General features: G+C 37.0%; 1 protein-coding gene across 1 annotated transcript; it reads left to right on the top strand.

Annotated features, from left to right (window-relative positions):
* The first annotated feature begins 2,646 nt into the window (after positions 1–2,646).
* LOC149828072 (pyrophosphate--fructose 6-phosphate 1-phosphotransferase subunit alpha-like) lies at positions 2,647–19,361 on the top strand. Its single transcript, XM_090018633.1, has 19 exons — positions 2,647–2,992; positions 4,378–4,550; positions 4,782–4,894; positions 10,262–10,336; positions 11,648–11,761; positions 11,842–11,909; positions 12,504–12,587; positions 14,235–14,288; positions 15,405–15,485; positions 15,568–15,661; positions 15,753–15,826; positions 15,969–16,079; positions 16,158–16,202; positions 16,284–16,340; positions 16,421–16,525; positions 16,599–16,715; positions 16,969–17,072; positions 17,685–17,850; positions 18,915–19,361. The coding sequence occupies exons 1-19, from the start codon at positions 2,909–2,911 to the stop codon at positions 19,041–19,043; spliced, it is 1,848 nt and encodes a 615-aa protein (XP_089874759.1). The 5' UTR covers positions 2,647–2,908; the 3' UTR covers positions 19,044–19,361.
* Positions 19,362–21,223: the final 1,862 nt, after the last annotated feature.

Raw genomic sequence — 21,223 nt, 5'->3', positions numbered from 1 at the left:
AATTTTAGCAGCTCATTTGTTGGAACTGCATACAACGAATTGGATGAGCATAGATCATTGATGCTACATTTTTTGTAGACAATATTTGAGAACTAGATTTTTGGTATTGGAGTAGGATCCCTCTCTATTAGAGTGACAAGCTTATTGTGCATGTCATGATAATTGTTGTGAAACACCATGTAACCATTAAATGTTAAAGGTCTTTCAGGTTCATTCTGCAATTTGCCTGCTATTTTTCTTCTTTGTGCTGACAGGTGTAACTTGTGCATTTTTTCTCTTCTTTAGTGTCATCTCATAATAAAAAACTTAATTCTTACGATAACAACATTAAATTGAATAATATGCATGCAAAAACAGAAACAACAATAAACTGGATAATATACATGCAAAAACCAAAATAACAATAAACTTGATAATATACATGCAAGAACTGATAATACCTATACATGCAACAAACTTTGGTGTCATCTCGTAATAAAAAATGATAGCAATAGCAAATTGGATAATATACATGCAAAAACTGAAAAAAAAAATTAAAAAAACTAACATGCAATGTTCTATACACCAAAAAAACTGAAGAACAACTGATTAAACTGTATAATATACATGCAAAAACAAATTGAGGGATGTAACTGACATATACAACCAATTTAAAAAAAAATATGTTTTTATCAAAAAAACAACAATGAAAAACTATTCACCAGAAAACCTAGCCGTCGACAACCTTACAAAAAAAACATGGTTGAGGGACGCCGATTAAGTCATTGTCGATGGTTTTACCAAAATATTCGAAGGAGATTCGCTACAAAATTTGCTAGAGAAAGGCCAAAATTCAAGATTTTCCACCGCCGGTGAACTGTTACTTTGTCGATGAGGGATTTTCGCAAAGTCGCTGCCCACCATAATATTCGCCTGAATGTCACTGAAATATCATCGGAAGATCACCAAAAGGATTGGGGGACCACTGGTTAAGAACCACAAGAACACTTGTTATGAAAATAGGGCATCCAAATGAAAAAAAGGGGTTGTGAAACGAAACATCATTTATATGGGACAAAATTTTACAATTAAAAATAATTTCGCAATACGGGTGTAATTTGAATAAGAGATTTCACAATATTGGACTTTCGCAATACTTCATGTGATACTCATCAACAAGTTTGCAATTATTAGACTTCTGCAAATTTTATCATTTTCGTTGGTGATTGCGGGAAACTCGTGATGAGTTTCACAAAATGTTTGGAATTTCACAATCTTTTTTTTAATATCGCAACCTCTGGTGCAGTTTTGTTGATGAGTTCCGTAATGCATTATTTTAGTGTCATGACGTGCGAAAATAAAAAATTCGCACATGTGAAGGGTAAAAGTGAAAAGAAAAAATTGAGAACCTGTGATATTGTTCATTCATCGAATTTGGTAAATTATGGGGCATTTTAGGAAATACATCATTTTTACTGTACAGTATGGTCATTTTTCATTTTTAATATATTGACATATTTTTGTACAAATCGCCACAAAGAACATGACATTTTCAAAATGGTATCCATTTAGAAAAATATCTTGTTTCAACTACAATTTATTTGCTAACTGATGCATTTTAATTTTAATCTTTTAATACTTTCCATTTATGTTCTTATGTATTTTCCTGTATCTTAAAATGACGTCTATATTTTTCCGATATTTATTGAAACAAATTTCTTAGTTTATCACATTGTTTTTTTCTTCTAGAAAAACCTTAATAATCAAAATTTTGAAATGAGGCATTCGTTCCAGAGATGTAAATGGTTCAATCTTGGTCAGGATATTCTACCAAATCCAAATCTATTTAGCCAGGTTGGGAAACGAGTCCGAGTCTAAACCAAACTCCGTCGATATATTTTGACCCGTTTACATGTGAATGAACACATTAACAAATGTAAACTGTCCGGATGCAGACCAAACATGGCCAATACCATGTTAGACTAGTCAGATATCGGTTAAACGGATTTGAATTCAGATTCGGATTCAAATGGTGAAAAGTACCCGCTTTTTACATGTATAATCGGATTTGGATATTCATCAAATTCCAATATTTGTCGGATTCGGTAGCAAAAAATCAAAACCATGTCTGCAACAGACTATGATTACAGTCGGATATGGTTTTAGCTTACCAAATGCAACTAAACAAATCAAACTCGGACGGATATCGGATAATATCCGATTCATTGACATCGCTAAGGGTAACGACCACGTACCTTGATCGGGTATACGCTCACTTCGTCCGAACTCTAAAACCTAGTGCGAAGTGCGAGCCTGGTTAATACCTACATCCGGATACATCCGTCGGGCCGGGATCCGACCCGTTTTTACGTTGCTGACATATCATCCATGACCACATTCCCCAACTCACTCACCTGTTTACGATTCACAAGAAAGAGCAGACGGGGCACACCCGTCATTATGAAAAAGATTCAGCATATGTAAGCATTTCGGCCGTTCGTCGGATGGCGGGAGGATAGCAACTCTCCTCTCGTCACCACACCTCACTCAACAATCCCTCCCCCCCCCCCCCCCCCCCCAAACACACACACACAGAGGACGGCCGATCGGCCCGATCCCTTGAGCTGAAGAAAAAGACGCTTCCGAGAAAGAGTTTGATGGTTTTTGATTTCTGGGTTCGTTGAGCGGCCGACACGATAGATATCTCACTGTTTCACCCTCTCAGAGCTTTGCATACAAAACGACACCGCCGGATAGGTGAGAATTCCAAGGTAGGCATCCCTCCTTCCCCTTCAGGAAGACAATCGCAGAGAGCAAGCGATAGTTGTGTGTGTGTGTTGAGAGAAAGAGCTGCTCTTCTTCTTCTTCTTCTCTCCTTGGAGGACATTCTGAGAGACTGCGTGTGTTGAACGAGAGTGAGAGAAAGAGGATGGATTTCGGACTCCCTAGGGAGCTCTCGCTTCTGCAGAAGGAGCGCACGCTGTATCATCCCGAGCTGCCTCCTTGCCTTCAGGTAGGCCTCTGTTATGTGTGTGTGTGTGTGTGTGTGCGCGCGCGCGCGTGTTTTTTTCCCTCATTGTTATAAGTTTTCACGATTTTTTTTCTTTTTTGCTTATACGTTTGGGATAGAATTTTGTTTCTTCTAGCAGCATTTTTCTGTTGCGAATTGTTCGATTTCTGGATCGGATTTGTTTTCTTTTGGTTTTATCTCCTTTTTAGCGACGAATCTGACTGGAAGCGTTGTATATTCTTGAGATCGTTTTTATTTTCGAGTTTTTCTGTGTGTTTCTGTATGGAGATTGCTCTGTTCTAGCGTTTCTGGATTCAGAGCCGGTTTTACTCATTCGTTTATTTGTTCTTTTTATATCGGATTGTTCATTGATGACGCGTCTTTTCAGATGAGATGTGATCGACATCTTGTTTTATGGGATAAGATAGACTCTTCATCTCCGGATCTATGTTTCTTCTTGATTTTGAGTTGGCGTTGAGTTAGTAACTGGAAAAGCTGCGAGGTTAAAATGAGAGAAGATAATTTTCGGCTTTGTTTTGTTTTTTATGCCTTGGAAATTTATTAGGATCTTATTTTTCGTGCCTGTTGATGCTCAATAGGAATCGTTCTCCTTCATGCTATAGTGATTTTTCTAAAATCGTGGATTGCTTAATGGTTTTCCAGGACGCAATGTGAAATGAGAATCTTCCTGTGCTTTTCCAAACATGAGATTCTTATGAAAATATATCTTTCGTTTGGACGTCCATGAGAAGATTATGTTTCCTATTTTGTACAGAATTTTCCTGTTCTTTTCCCACTCCAAAACTTGACATGAAGAGGTGGAGAAATGGTGGTGAAATTTTTCATGGCCATGCATCCTCATGCTTTCTACGTGATATGAATGTTTAAATTTTTAAGAAAAAATTTACCACTTCCAAATAAGGACTTTTCCCAGGCATTCTAATAGCCAGTAAAAGTTTATCTTGCTAGGTTGTTCAGTGGTCATTTGTCGCAGACGATATTCTCAACTTGAACATGTTTTCTTTGTTACTGCTAATGTTATTTTTAAAATTAAAGATCCATTACTGGTACTTTGACTAGAAGTAAGATAGGCGTGTCGTGTTCACAGATGAAAGTGGTTAGAAAGGCACCTAGCTCGTGCTGCGAAGGGTATTCCAAGTAGCTTCACTAGTTTCTGCATTAGTTCTTGCTTATTTCTGATTTTCTTCTTCTCTCTCTTTCTTTATGGGACTGCAGGAAAATTGTATTGCTAGTTTAATGACAATCTAGACCAATGACATGCATGCTTGCGTGCACGCATTGTTTCTTTCTCCATCTTCTCAGTATTGGCAATGTAACTGTCTGCATGTATGTGTTTTAGCTTATTGTCTGATCATCTTTGCAAACAGGGAACTGATGTTAGGGTTGAGTTTGGTGATGCCACCACTGCTGCAGACCCGTCTGGTGCTCGTGCAATTAGCCGGTACTTTCCTCATACATATGGGCAGCCACTCGTTCATTTCTTGAGGGCGACTCCTAAGGTTCCTGATGCACGGATTATAACAGAGCATCTGAAAATTAGGTATTTTCTTCATGAGACATAGTTTCATCTTCATTGTAAAACTTCAAAAGCACCAAATGCCAGAGCTTCAAAATGAACATGTTTCTAGATTTCTACTAAACTTGCTTGCTTATATGTTCTACGGCTTTAACTTCTTTAGACAACAGTTTGCTTGTCTTCGTGAGTGCGATCTTCCTCTTATAATCAGTAGATGTCAGTGGGCTTATGCATTTGATGCCTTCTTTGTTGCAGGGTGGGGGTTGTCTTTTCTGGTCGGCAATCTCCAGGAGGGCACAATGTAATTTGGGGACTCTATAATGCCCTCAAACTACACAATCCAGAAAATATCTTGTTGGGATTTTTATGTAAGTGGTTACTTATGGACTAAAATCTCAATATCTAGCTTCTCAGATACTGGAGTTCTGTATCATTTTTCTCTTTATGAGACCCTATTTCTCCTTTTTTCTACAATGGACTTCTAAGAATTGACGTAAGATCACAATTATTCACTTTCTGCTGTACTGTTTTTTGTGGTTAGTAGAATAGACATGATAAAGAATCTCCCTTAGTTTCTAATGGAAAGTTGCTGAGTAGGCTATGTTAGAACAGTCTATTAATTTCGTGCACATTTTGAATTGCTGTAACGCAATATTTAGTTATCCGCCTCACATGCCAAAAAAATGTAGAACACTAGGATGGGGAAAACTAGGGCTATATGGCAAGTTGGAGAATATTTTGTGGTCATTGCAGAATAAAGTTGAGGAGCCATACCCATGCCTGGGTCACAAAGCAACATTTCTTGTGTGGTAGTTCACTTTATGAGTGCATTTCCTCCGTCCTCTGATACATGGTGTTATATATATATATATATATATATATATATATATATATATATAATAAAACTTTGACATATATTTCCTGTGATGGGTGACCATCTTCTTTGTGAAACCCTCGTTTTCTCTCAAGAATTTGTAAGCTCTCAATAATCAATTTCCATCCAACTCATTGGAGTGTGTTTGCTAGTAACTGTGCATTTATGAGGGGACAGAGTGGGATAGCCTAGTTGTTTCTAGCATGACCTCAAGGTGCAGATGTTTTTCTTGCTACTTTCCAGTTGTTGTAATTTTAATATACAGAGTGGGATGGTCAAATTGGTCGGGTTTTTACAGTTGTGTGCCACACGGATACTTGAGGATAATAGGACATATTAAGCAGCAACAATTCTGTCATTATTATTTTGATCCTTTTTATTGAGATCGAAATTGAGACATGAGATGTGCACTTGCTTTTGTTTCCAAATACAAGCTGGTCGTAGTGTAGTTGATAGCATCAGGGGTGTGCCTCAAAGTACGTGGGGTATGTATCTATGTCACAAAGATTCATAGACACCAGGACACTGTAATGAAATACAAAAGAACAATAGAATACCTCTTATGGGCTTTACAAAACACACAAGGGTGTGTATAAACAAGGACCACTTATGGGTCAAATACAAGCATACAAGTACAGAACCACTACTGGGCAAGAGACAATCATAAAAAATATAGATCTTATTTTAGAGCACTTGCTTAAGTCAAGCCCTTACATATCTTAGGAGAAGCACCCCTATATATACACAAAGGAGAGCCAATATAGTTGTTGGGAGCATCCCAACAACTATAAATATAGCTGTTGGGATCTCCCAACAGCTATATTTGGGCAATATTGCCCATAAAAAATACAGAAATTTACAAAATAAAGAAAATAAAAAATATACAAGGATACTAGTGCCCCTTGTGGGCATAGCCTATACAGTGAAAATATTGGAATACCCCTATTGTGTATTTAATAACAATTATCATGCAACAACAATATCTCACATGGAACAGAACAGGTAAGAATGTATGAACTAATACAAAACAGTAAATATGCATGATTCTAATGCACATGCATGAATAACTTATTAAGTTATTATCAGAGTTTTTGTTTTGCATGCATGTCCCTATTAAATTCACACAAGTTTAATTCGACTTTTCATTAAAACCCGCGAATACTCAAAATTGGCACAACAAATTCCCAAAGTTCAAGATAGGTTCTCAGTTGTAGCTTAACACACAATTTGTATTTTATGACCGAGTTTCACTTTTATTCCTCGACCGATATCAGGAATCAACATAATTCATCGGAACATTAGAAATCAACATCTAATGTTGGGATACCAAGGAAATCAACATTCACTGATGCGACTTTCTTGGTATACCAATAATAACAGTTGTGTCTACATACCACCTCCAGGCAAAGTGGCAGAAAACTCCCTAAAACTGTGGTCTGGAGGTGAACCACCATATCAGGTTCAGGCGCATAATCACACACAGAGTTTTAGTATCCTCACGGTTTCCCAAAACTGCCATCCAAGATTTTCACACTGTGGAAGGAACATCCAAGAAGAAAACATTAATTACACAGTTTTATCTCTTTTGTTTTTTTTATCAAAAATCAGTTTCTTTACAAAAGATTTGTTTTACAAATTAACATGCAAAACACAACACTAGACATTGGCCCGTTACACAATTTAAAGTACAATTAATTCTGAAACTCAATAAATTTTATATGGATTTTTGCAATGCATTCAACAAGACTTAGAGCAATGATTGAAAAGGATATGAATGCTTTGAACCTCACCGAGGACATGGCGTTGGATAGAAATGATTGGAGGAAAAGGATTCATGTGGAAGACCCAAAATGAATTTCTTTTTTGGTTCATATCGCTGACCCCAATTGTTTTGGGATGAAGGCGTAGTTGTTGTTGTTGTTGTTGTTGTATTCAACAAGACTTAGAGCAATACCTACTCATGGCCCACATGGCCTAGAGTGGTTTATATTCAGACCATTGATGCATCTCATGCAAAAACCACAGTGAATATGTAACCACACAATCATTCAGCATGTCCACAAATGCATATCCATTCATACACAATACGAATGTACATGAAAAACAAATGACATGCGCATATGAACACCTGCTTGCAACGTACATTTTTGTTTTCATGATTCATATCATGCAAAATAATCATGTTAATGCAACAATAATACAACTTCAGAATTCATGTGTTCATAATATGCATATTTATGCCAACATAATGTTAGATTTCATGAACATATGTAAACAACATTTTTGCCAAATTCGGGCATGCTCGGGATTCAAAACATGACTACCGATCCCAAGGCTATGTTGCCTCGCACATGGAACAACACTAAGACTCTATTGGCAATCGGATGGGCTTAGACAAAACAAATCTCGACCCCAGTTGATGATCATATGCAGTCTTAGTTATTTTCTGCACATAATAGCGATGTATGAGATGACTATGTACAACATTAAAGCATGCACTTTTGGTGACATTTTATAATCATGAACAGTTATATGATATTCTTTTCGGTGACACTTAATAAACATGAATGTAAATAGCCCAAAAACTGGTCACATAGCCATCCAAAGAATAGTCCAATAAATAGTCAAATAACAGGCATATGACAGTCCAGAAAACTGTCATATATTAATCAAATAAACAGTCATATGACAGTCCAGAAAACTGTCATATAACCTGCAGATCGGGCTTCGTATATACATATATCTTTCCCCCATATATATATTTTTTTAAACTGTCCAACTGGCAGTAGTCGGCTGGGCTAATTTCCTTTGAGAATCTGCGCAGCTGACAGCAGTTGGTTTTTTTTAAAATCTGCCCAACTGACAGCAGTCGGCTTGGCTGGATTCTTTTTTGAGAATCTGCCCAACTGATAGCAATCGTCTGGGCTAGATTCTTTCTGTTATCAGCCGTACCCCACATATATATGTACCGTTACTTGAAAAGAAGAAATCGATGCATGATAAGACTGCATGTGTATTGAATCCAAACATGGCTACTTAATTAAAAAGCAATGCATGATAAACAAAGATTTTACATGTATCAGGTCTGAATATGCTTAACAGAAAACTGCATATACATCTTAAAATAAATTCGAAATCCCATAGGCAGTCATGGTTTGGGTCAAATCTGACCCCAACCATAGCTGCGATCTAGGTTCATATATGTGTATTCACATATGTATGCATATGCGCATGAGCAGTCCATTTATGACAAAAAAAAAGCAGCTATGAGTATGGGAAGCAGACTGTTTAGAGAAAAATCTACATACTGTTTTAAAACCAGCAGAACTGGACCAGATTTGCGTATTAGCGATGATCGGTAGATCTGCCTACAATTGCAGGCGGCAGATCTGTCCAGATCTATTCGTACACATGGTGGGACAAATCTGTCAAGATCTATCCTTGTGAATAGTGGAACAGATCCAACTATATGCACTGAAACTAAAACAGCGTGCACAGGCCAAAAGGAAGAATAAAATTTATGGACTATTTTAGCATTACATGTACACATATACATATTATACACACACACACACACACACACACACACACACACACACACATATATATATATATATATATATATATATATATATATATATATATATATATATATATATTGAGCTTGTAAGTGATGCCTGTGGCATACTCTTTTTGTCCCATGATGAATATTTGAATATTTGAGTAGAGGAGTTACCAAGGATTGAAGAACACTTTGTGATTCACCTTCTTTCAAGAGCCAAGCTCTGATACCATGAAATGAAACAAGGGTGAACAAATATAATGCCAACAAAGGGCTTATACACACACGAATCGAGGTTCAAATGAACCGATTACAATCTCATACGAGATGAAATACAAAACAGCAAAAAGGCATAAAAAGCCTATTGGAAAAGAGAGCACTTTTATATAAAACACCAAAATGCTTCAAAGAGCATTGCATACAATAGAGGGCACAAGTAATGGGAGGCAGTCCAATGACTAGTTGGACTGTCTCCCAACAGTCATAAAAATACAACAAAAAGATAAAAAAGAAAATATAAAAAGAAAACAAAATATTACATTTAAATCCTTAGTGGACTGTACTAAATACAAAAAGACAAAAATACCCTTGTCGGGTATTTGTATACATATAATTTTAACAATATATATATATATATATATATATATATATATATATATATATATATATATATATATATATATATATATATATATATATATGATACAACTTAACAGACACATAACGCAAGTTCGACTCGCAAGTTAAAAAAAAAAACAGAAAATAGGACATAAAGACATGGAATTTTTTAAAGTTTTAATCAATAAAAAACTATTTTTTGATAATTTAATAGTAAAAATTCACGTTTTATTGAAAAAGCATAAAAACTATTTAAAAAATATTAAAATAATGTCGTACATGTCGGTGTGTCAGAGCGTGTTCGCTCGTGTCACCAAGGAAACACCGCCAAAATGGCATGTCCCTGTGACATAGGTATGTATCCTCTAGGAAACATTGCATCTTCATCAAGAAGCTGCCCGAGCTTCTTGCAGACTTGGAATTTGGTGCCATTTAGAAGCTATATATTGCATTAACCTAATGTGAAGCTAATGTAGATTAGGTATGTATGACTTTGAAGCATTACTTTTGTTGATTTGTTTGTTCTGTAATTGTGGCAGTGTTGCTAATGTAGTTGAGTATGACTAACTTTGAGGCACTTCCGAAAGGCGAATTTCAGTTTCTAAAATGTTCTATTGTTTCTTTCATGACAACATGAGTTGACGCCCTTTCTTAAGTTTTATGCTTTATAAGTTATAACAGGTGGTACTGAAGGTTTATTTGCACAAAAGACTCTGGAAATCACGGATGATATACTTTCCAGCTATAAAAATCAAGGTAATCATTCTAATCACATTCTCTATGGTGCATTTGTGCTGGATGGAAGCTTTTGATGCTCTAGTTTTCTCATAGGGTCATTGTGGCAGTTTCTATTCCTTGGTTGGATGTCATATCTATTGGAGGTTTTCTTTAATGAATTCTCGAGTTCCCTCTACAGTTATTGAAGTCTTATAATGACTCACGTCTTCATTGATCGCTTTCATTAATCATAATATGCACAAAAATTAAATAATAGTTTTTTTCCCATAATAGTTTTCTTCTTTTTTGTCTTCAATAAGCACAATCAACTAAGCAGAATTTGTTTTTTGTCCTTGGCTTACAAAATGGGTTAATCGGACTTCAATAGTCTTATTTCTTTGAAACTTTTTAATTAAAAGTGGGGAAGGGTTTCAAAGAAATATCAAAGAATTTAATAAAAAAATTTGAAATATGATCTATATCTTATGATATTACATGATCTTATGCTATGTCACATGGGTGCGGGTATGGGTACGGGTGCGACACGAGTGCGGAGCAATTTCAAAAATTTTGGACACGGGGATACGGCTATATATATGTATATATATTTAAATATATATATATAACAATAATAAGACTCAGTCAAAGTTGTGCTCATTAGGGGACACGGCTATATATATATATAACAATAATAAGACTCGGCTATATATATATATATATTTTTTTAAAAAATATATAAAAAGATCGATTTTTTTTTTGTTTTTATGTCTTTTGCCCTAAAATGGACAGAAATAGACTCAGTCAAAGTTGACCGAGTTCAAAATGTGGACGGACTCGTTCCCGGTGCGTTGACCGAGTCCGACACTTGGTTGACCGTGTCCGCCCCGTGTTCGAAGCCGCACCCGTGTCGGGGCGTGTCGACGTGGGTGCGTTGACCTTATAGCCGAGTCCGTGTGACTTAGATCTTATGATATTACATGTTTCTTGTGATATAGTATGATATAGTCTGAGACAGTATGACACACCCCTTTTTCCAATTCAGGGGGGTATATCATATTCTATGGACAACCAGTACTATGATTTATTGTGTCATATTGTACAGTATGATAGAACTTTTGCAACCCTCGAACTGTGTAAGTTCAGGTAAATTTACCTGCTGTTTTGACTATTGCATCCAACTGAAAAACATCACAAGTGCATCCATTCCATCACCATGTAGTAAAAACACTTTTGTATCCCCCCGTTAAACACAAGCTCCACTAATGCCTTAATGCTTCTTCTGGTTTGTGCAATTAAATTCTCTAGAAGTTATCTGCTAGTGTTTTTATTACAACTTTTCTGTATGTCCAGGCGGCTTTGATATGCTGGGACGGTCAGTAGATCAAATAAGGAAAACAGAGCAAGTAAATGCTGCACTGGCAACTTGCCAAGCTCTGGAGTTGGATGGGCTTGTCATTATTGGAGGTAGTAGGTTCAAGTATGGAGTATAATAAGTCGGTAAGTTAGAGGATTTTTATGGTTTATTAATTTGTTTTGTTTTGAAGGTGTGACTTCTAATTCTGATGCTGCTCAGCTGGCTGAGACATTTGCAGAAGCAAAATGCAAGACCAAGGTAGTTAACATGAATGTCATTCTTCAATGTAAAGCTGTAACTGTTATTCAATATATTTGGAGTACATCAGAGTTATTTGATCCATTAATAATGAGCAACTTTAGCCATTCTCCAGCATCCACATAATCCAAGTGCACTTGCATCTCAATATATGTGTCCTTGTAAAATCCATGTGTCCATATTTTTGTTATTGGCCAACATAGTGACCTCCATTCTATGTCACACGGACTCTTCTAACAGGGCACCACACCTGCATTGCACCTGCACCCAGGCGGGTGCGACACTTGGACACAACTTCCTTTGTGTTAGGTGAAGTCAACCACACTGAGGTCCATTTCTATCCAAAAGTAGATTCAGTTAACCCTAATCAAGTCTATTTTTATCTATATTATATATATAAATACATAAATGCACACAAATACACATAATGTTAACTTAAAACTGTTAAAAATTATATATATATATATATATCCTCCCCGCACCCAAGTTTTTTTAAAGTGCCGCGTCGCCGCACCCGCATCCGCACTGCACCTATGTGACATAGCCTCCATTGTGTATTCTTTTTCTTTGTTAAGCTTGCTTTTTGTGATACAGGTGGTGGGAGTTCCCGTTTCTTTGTATGGAGACTTGAAGAATCAGTTTGTTGAGACTGATGTTGGTTTTGATACAATCTGCAAGGTAGGCAACACACGTAGTGCTCTATAACCACTAGTAGTAGTAGTAGTTTTCTCTCTCTCTCTCTCTCTCTCTCTCTCTCTCTCTCTCTCTCTCTCTCTCTCTCTCTCTCTCTCTCTCTTTATCCAGCTATTCTGGATTTTGTTATGCACAGCTTAAGCATTTTTTCTCTATCCTTCGTTTTTTATACATTGTTTAAACTTCTCCCTGTCATAGAAGAGAGAAAGAATGTCCATAAGGCCTCTCCAGTCAACTTTAAGACATTACTGAATGCTAATGCTTTAGTTTCCTCTTGCATTGATGCCATATTTGTTGTTGTCTTGTTTAAGCATTGTCTTCCTTGTACTTGAATTGTATAAATGTAACACTTTTTAATGTTGACTTAGCAGCAGTTTGGTGCAGAATTTGTTTGCTTTGTGAAACTGCAAGAATGACATAAGAGACGCTTTGGGTTATAACATCATTAGTTTTTCTCTTAGATTAGGAGTTTCTAACTCTTTTTTAAGGAATCTAACATATTACCTGTTTCTTTTCATGTTTTTAAGGATTTAGAAAAGTGGGATCTTCATTGTCTTAACTTTGATCATTTGACTTACCTAAGTCCACTACTAGGTAGATAGTTGGTGATTTTCAACTAGCTACCAGACTTCTGGCTATAACTAATATACCCACTGGCTTTGACATTTTTCAGTGGCCCCTGAACTTTTTGTATTACTAAGCAACATAACTCCATTCCTCAATCACGTGTAGTTTAATCTTGAGTTAGTAACACTAGATAATGACTGTTCTTTATAGGCAATTACCTTCTTTGATTACACCCTTGTTAGGAGGGCGAGTTTGGCTGATATATCATGATGAAACACAGTTGCAGCAATTAATTTGTGGAAACCTTTTTCTCGTTCTTGAATTGTATAAAATGCATTATGATGGGGGGGGGGGGAATTCCTGCACTGTCATAGTACTGCATCTCAGGCTACGGGAATCTGTTTGGTCGTGTGTGCCTTAAGGTGCATCTATTTTCTGAAGTTTGTCCAGTTATATTCATCTCTCTCTCTCTCTCTCTCTCTCTCTCTCTCTCTCTCTCTCTCTCTCTCTCTCTCTCTCTCTCTGGTGGCTTTATGGTTTTAACTTTTGTAGACTGCATAGAGAAAGTAATTTTGATGGTCTTGATTGCTATTTTTGGCATGCCTCGGAGTGTGGCATACTCCATTGTGTTGCTGAAGGCCAGGTTTGATTTTGTGCTTTATTTATGCTAGAAAACCAGCTCATGGTATTGTTGTGCAAGTATTCTTATTCAAACTAAATTTTTTGAGCAAGTTTATATTCACTGATATCCACACAAATATGTTTTACCAAATGTTCTAGGCTGTTGGTTACATTTAGGTGTATCTGAGAGATTCTTTTAATTTTTATATCTCAATATTTGAATATGAAATGGGAGTTTATTGTGATTGGAGATATTCATGTCTGATTTGATATGCTAGGCCATATTGTAGCATTTTGAGAGCAGATTTAGCTTGAAATTTATCATTATAATGCCAGTTTTGTGTTATAATCTATTGCCAATGATTTTATTGTTGTATCACCTACTAATATGTTTGGATATACTTCTCCAAGCATGTGCTTATCTTCTTTGGGCTTTGTTCACAGGTGAACTCCCAGCTAATCAGCAATGTCTGTGTAGATGCTCTTTCTGCAGAGAAGGTAACTGACTAGTTCATGATAGCAGGATGTTGTGATTTGCTAGTCTAGACGTGTTGTTTCCCGCTGTTAGAATTGTTGCTTGGTCCTTATTTTCATGTCATAGATATTGTTTCTGAGAATTTCTGGACAAGTTCTTATGAAATATTGGAAAATCTTAAGCAAAAAAAAAGAGAGGGAAGTTTGGGAAAAAAGATATTCGAAAACTTTTGGTGATTCTTAGGAAATTGTGGTGAAAATATCCGGCAAGGAAACATTGGTGAAGTTCAAATTGGTGGTGGTTCTTTGATAATATTGTTGCAAATTTTCAGGTTTATTTGGCTTTTGTAAAAAAATATTATTACTTCAATAATACTCAATATTGTCATATTTCTTAAATGTTTTGAGATTTGGATATTCTCTGTCATGTTCTTTAGAACTTCTGTGTTTATAATGTTGGCAATATTGGCAGCTATACTGATGGCTTGAACTACCTGGCAATTAATATTCAGAACATTTGATTATGTCGGTCTTGGAACATTGATTTTGAATATAATTAGTGGTGCATTGAGTCTTAACTCTGAATTGCCTCTTGACTCGCTCAATTGGGATGGTTAGCTCCCACAACCATAAAAGCGAAAATAAAATACTAAAAACAACTGAAAATGCAGAAGCTTTAACTATTTAAAACTTATCTATGCCTTGCTGTCTTTCTGCTATGAACTGTTCCATGGTTTATGTCTGCAATCATTTTTAAATCTCAGCATTACAAAGCTGCTGAGTTTTTCTATGTGGTAGTACTATTATAATTAATTTCAGTATGAATTTGGAAAATACTGATTTTATTTGTGGGCTCATCTTTTTCATGGTGATCTGCTTATTTTGGAATCCTTGATGGATGACCTATCCTTTTCTGTTAAGGTGCACTTTTTGCTTCTTGACCTGGGGGATAGAAAGGTGCTTTTGTATTCCTAATTTTACTAGGAAACAATTTTTCTTAGCTTTTGCACTGCTTGTGTATTTGGATTGTCAAAGCCCTGATTAAGCGATTATCATCTGAAATGCAGAACTATAGTTGTGCTATCCCAAGAGCAGTTAACTTTCTCGCAATTTCCTTCTAATGAAAGTTTTTTTTTTCAGTATTACTATTTCATCCGGCTCATGGGCAGGAGGGCATCTCATGTTGCTCTGGAATGTGCACTCCAATCACATCCAAATATGGTTCATTTTCTCTTCCTGATTCCCTTTTTTCCCTTGCATGTTGTCCCTTTGGTAAGTAGTTGTTACTTGAATTCCTTCTTAGGTTATCCTTGGTGAGGAGGTGGCGGCATCAAAACTGACACTTTTTGACGTGACAAAACAAGTTTGTGATGCAGTTCAAGCCAGGGCTGAGAAAGGTACAATATGGATGTTTTGTCTTTTGTTGGCAAATGTACATTTAATCTGTTTTTTCTATTTGTGACTATTGGGATATTAATTTTGGAACAGACAAGTATTATGGGGTCGTCCTTTTGCCAGAAGGTCTTATAGAAAACATCCCAGAAGTGTATGCTCTCCTGCAGGTTGTCCTTGTGGCTGCTCGATTTTCTTGTCTTTCAAGTTATCTGTTCTTTTGCAGTCATAACATGTTCATGTTTTACTTGGATAAAAGTGCTTTCATTTTATTTTTTCTAGCTTATTTATATTGTTGTATACCTGCTTTAGGAAATTCATGGTCTGCAAAGGAAAGGTGTTTCTGTGGACAACATTTCATCACAACTTTCACCATGGGCATCTGCTTTATTTGAATTTTTGCCACCATTTATAAGGAGAGAGGTAATATTATCTCCTTGTTGAGATTATGTTCTGGCCCTTCGATTTTTCTCTACAATGCTAATGGATATTCCTTTTCAGCTGCTTCTACGTCCTGAATCAGATGACTCTGCTCAGTTGTCTCAGGTGAAACAACTGAATTTTTTTTACTTCTAAAGATCATCTATTAGATTGAGTTTTGTATTCATTTATTTAATTTGCATTCAGATTGAAACAGAGAAGCTTCTAGCCCAGCTAGTGGAGGAAGAGCTTAATAGGCGAATGGTATGAGTGCCAAATCTCATTTGGTTGATGTCTGCCATCTTTAAGTATGTTGACATCTACTGATGCACATCTCTTTTCAGAAAGAAGGAACTCACAAAGGGAAGAAATTCAACGCTATATGTCATTTCTTTGGATACCAAGCTCGGGGTTCATTACCATCAAACTTTGACTGTGATTATGCTTATGTATGAGTTTGTAATCCCATAGTTTCAAATTTATTATTCTCGTTTATGGTATTAAGTATTTCTTTTCTTGTAGGTCCTTGGGCACATCTGCTACCATATTCTAGCTGCTCATCTGAATGGTTACATGGCAACTGTAACCAACTTAAAAAATGGTGTTAATAAGTGGCGATGTGGTGCTGCTCCAATAACTGTATGCATATCATCTGGTTATTATTTGTAAAACATAGTTACAGTGAATGTTGTCTTTCATGATTTGCAATCATTGTCAATGATGAGTTGCTCCTTTTTTTTTTAGTATCAAGAAGCTTGTTTAAACACGTTTGCCTCTTTCTCCTGGGAATTTTTCTTTTCTTTTTCTCTTTTTCTTTTAATATCAATCACCTTGTTAAATTAAATGACTGGAAATAAAGTTGCATAACTATTTCTTTGTTTAATAATCTTAGGCAATGATGACTGTGAAACGATGGTCAAGGGGTCCCGGCCCAACCTTCATTGGAAAACCTGCAATTCATCCAACATATGTGGACCTAAAAGGGAAAGCATATGAGTATGTCTCTAAACTCCGCAGTGAAGTTTACAATTTTCACCTCATCTTCCACTCTTGTCAATGATCTTTCTCGCTGTCTCTTAAAGCATTCTTACTTATATCTTTTCAAATAAATTTTACTTTATTTGCCTTGGTTTGAAACAACATCTTTTAGTGTAACGTGGTTGGGTAGCAGTGCAGTATAACACTATGCAAAGGCTGAATATTTCCTGTGCATCATTACCAAATGAGTGCATAAAAAGAATTTTGGCCTTTGCCACAAGTCTCAACAGACTCTGGCTTTGTTTGTACATAAAAATCCAGCAGTAACTGTTGAGTTGCTTTGAGTGTTGTCCTGCTTTCGCTTTCGTATCTTTTATTGTTTTTTATTTTCATAGATGTGTCAGGTTATCAAAAAATTTCTGCTCTCAACAGGACAAACGACATAGCTAAGATGTTCTTTTATTTACAAAATGCTCAGTCCAAACATAATATATTAAGTTTGTTTATTTTCATTTCCTAAGACTGTTGGTGGCCTAATGATGACCATGATGCTTCTGCATGTTGACAAAGTCATTGAATTTGGTGTTGCTATTAAATGGGCCATTTTTTTTTCTTGGGGTGCATTCCCAGGCTGATGAGGCAAAATGCAGCGACATTTTTGATGGATGACATCTACAGGAGCCCTGGTCCTCTTCAATTTGAAGGCCCAGGCTCTGATTCAAAGATCCTAACACTCTGTATGGAAGACCAGGATTACATGGGGCGGATCAAGAAGTTGCAGGAGTATCTAGACAAGGTTGGGTGGTCTGTTTTCTGTTGCCATTTTCATTTAACAACTAGTCATAGTCAGTTGCATGGTAGCTAGTGGTCATTGGTTGTATGATTTGTTTCATAAGGTCACAGCAGAAGCTCTAGATCAGGTATCTTGCAGACTATAAAATCTGTGGCTGCTACCCAGGCCTCACTGTATGGTCCTGTGGTTTTTCCTTTTTTTTTTTTTTGAAGACAAAGTTCCCCACTGAAGCAGGTAATCTCTGGGTGGGGTCACTGACACCCAAGCCCTTACAGAGCCCACTAGTAAACACACCGACACCCAGGTCCTGTGGCTTTTTCTGAGTCTCATTGCAGCTACTTCTCTATTTGAGTCCATTGTTGTTCTTTTGATGATTCCTATATTACCTGGATACTCTTACCAGCCAGTCTTGTCTGTATCAGATGCTTGGCAACACCGACATTTTTCGTGAAGTATAGTTTTCAGTCGATTGAATTCTCGTGTCCTCTTCATGATAGTGTTGAAACAAATGTTCTCTGGTCAATTTTTGTTTTCTATGAAATTGCATCACCTAACTTGTACTTCATGATTTTATTAGAATTTTGTCAAACAAAGAATTGCACAGTAAATTATGAATGTTCTGTCAACTTATCTCGTGTACTATTTGGTCTGACAGTGATACAAGTATCTTTGTTAAAGGGTGAATTTGATTACCTCGAATCACAGATCCGAGGTTATATCAGATCTCTCAGATCCTGGGATCTGAGAATGGGATTTAAAATCCTGTTCTCGATGACATTTTGTTAGAGAAGGAAAAGAGAAATCCAAGGAGAGGGAAGGAAAAATATAGATGTCAGATTCATGAATCTCTGGTGACCGTCCCCCCTTGGGCCAGAAATTCATGAAATCTGGCCCCCCCTTATATATCTCTTCATGGATCTGAGATTCTATGTTTGCAAAATGTATCCGGTACACAGATTATAGATCCGTGGCATTCAAACGGCACACATGAGTTACAGAATCTGATTCAATATTAACTGAAAATTTGACTTGGAACTCGTTTGTTTTCCTGTGTTTATGCTTTTCAGGTGAAGAACATAGTGAAGCCAGGTTGCTCACAGGATGTCCTTAAAGCTGCTCTGAGTGCCATGTCTTCTGTCACGGATGTTCTCATCATCATGTCTGCACCTACTTACAGCACACAGACCCAGCTCTGAGCTCTTGTTTCATATCGGCGTTGCACGTAGAGCTAAGATGCGCTATGATATTGCTGGCGCATCTTTTTTTCTTTTTTAGGCTTTTTCGTTCTAGTTATGGTTAATAAATCTTAGCTCGTGAATGGTCTCTTGTTCTAGGCCTGAGAAATTTTGTGATGGCATAAATTACCCTGAGTCATGTTGATGTTTCTAGTCTTTTGAGGGTGGCTAGTGTAAGCTGGTTCTAGTTATGGTTAATAAATCTTAGCTCGTAAATGGTCTCTTGTTCTAGGGCTGAGAAATTTTGTGATGGCATAAATTACCATGAGTCATGTTGATGTTTCTAGTCTTTTGAGGGTGGCTAGTGTAAGCTGCTTTGTTTATCTTTTTCGACTTCTCTCCTTCACCTGAACAGTGCATGGAAGATGGTTGTGTGTGTGATGGCTAGTTTGAACCAGACCTGATCTGGGTGGCTATCCGTTTGATGTGCATAAAGTTTTTGTCAGGTTTGAGCAAAAAATGTTGGTTCCGGCTGGCTGGGTCACCAGGACCTAATGGACCATTGGACCCAGCTGCTAAACGAGATATAGTTGTTCGGGCACAGCTCCTTTATGTACGAGCTTAGGCTTGGTCTCGTGGCTAGTAGAGTCAAGCTTGAGTGAGCTAGACGGGCAAAGATTTGAACTAGCTTGTTGATTTTTGCTGCAGCTTTTTTTTTTCTTTTGAGTGGGTTCATCGGTGAGAACTGGACGCATGGCCTGTTGGTTATAAACATACTAATCAGCTTTGCTGGTTGGTCTGTTAGGTTACTTTTGACATTAGTGCTCGAGTCATTTACGTTTTTTGAAAAATTTACAAAGGCATGCCTAATTTTTGTTTTATTTATAAACACTGGCTAACTTTTGAAATATTACTAATACATGCCTAACTTTTGAGAAATGCTTTGTTAAGTAGGCATGTATTTATAATATCTCAAAAGTTAGCAGTGTTTGTAGATATGCCAAAAGTTATTCTTGTTTTTTTGTAAATTTTTCTACTGTTTTTTAATTTCTTTCAATATGCAAGCTATGTACTCCTGAGTATCAAGTCATGACGTTGCAGCATCTGTTGGCATTCACTAGTCTCTCTGGCCATATGAGCGGGAGTCCTTATTGGTGAGTAATTTACATACTCACCTTGATGTGCCTACACCGTATGAGCTGATTCGGTCCGATCCAAACACTTTCTATTCATGCTTAGCTTAACTGAGCGCATTTGCTTAGCCCAGCTGAGATTCATGCGAGTCGATTCAAGTAGAGGCACGAGCAGCTCATAGCTCAGGTCGTTTGCCAGCTCTACTTGGCGCACACCTATGGAATTGATTCAGATTCGACACTGCCAGCCGACCCCTCTTGGATCAGTTGCTAGATTGCTGATGGGCTGTTGCAGAAAAAATATAATATTTTCAAAGTGTTGATTATTATGGAAATGGTATGTTTTATTGTAGCAGTATTGGTATTTATGCAATAAAAACACTCTCATGTAGTCATGTTTGCTATATTTTTATATTTTACGCGTTGCACAGATGCACACACAAACAATTGTCTCACGTGAATGACAAGGTTTGTTTGATGATGATCATCAACCCTCTTTTCTCGGTTGGAATGTTTGAAAAGTTGAAGGATTTAGCAATGCCAATTTTTCAATGTCTTGGTTTTTTAACCTCCTATATCCTAATTCTTTCAGGGCATCATATGTTCCAAAAAAGGATGGCATTGGACCGAAGGGAAACGGGCCCCCACCCCGACTCGCCCCATTTGGACCGGGGATGGAGGACATGAAATGAGAAATAGACCGAAGATGGAGGTTAAAATCAAAATCCGCGCAGGGATGGAGGCGGGGATGGACTTACTCTTGCCCCTGCCCCGCCTTGCCCTCGTTTACTATTATACTCTTATATATATATACATATTCTTAACCTTAACATAAAACTCTTGAATTTTCCTCTTTTCTTCCTCTCCTTCCTCTAACGAGTTGTGCGAGCTTCCATTTCTCTCCTCTCCTTCCTCTAATGGCAGAAGGCGGCAATGGCGAAAGGACTGAAGAAACGGAGCTCTGCCCCACCTCGGCCCGTTTGGATCGGGGATGGAGGACATGAAACGGGAAATGAACCGGGAATGAAGGTTAAAATCAAAACCCGTGCGAGGATAGAGGGAAAAATT

Source organism: Nuphar pumila, chromosome 10 (assembly GCF_984573655.1).
Source record: "Nuphar pumila chromosome 10, dmNupPumi1.hap1.1, whole genome shotgun sequence".
Lineage (NCBI taxonomy): Eukaryota > Viridiplantae > Streptophyta > Magnoliopsida > Nymphaeales > Nymphaeaceae > Nuphar > Nuphar pumila.
The sequence above is the reverse complement of the archived record's forward strand: the minus strand, read 5'-3'. Positions and strand labels throughout refer to the sequence as shown.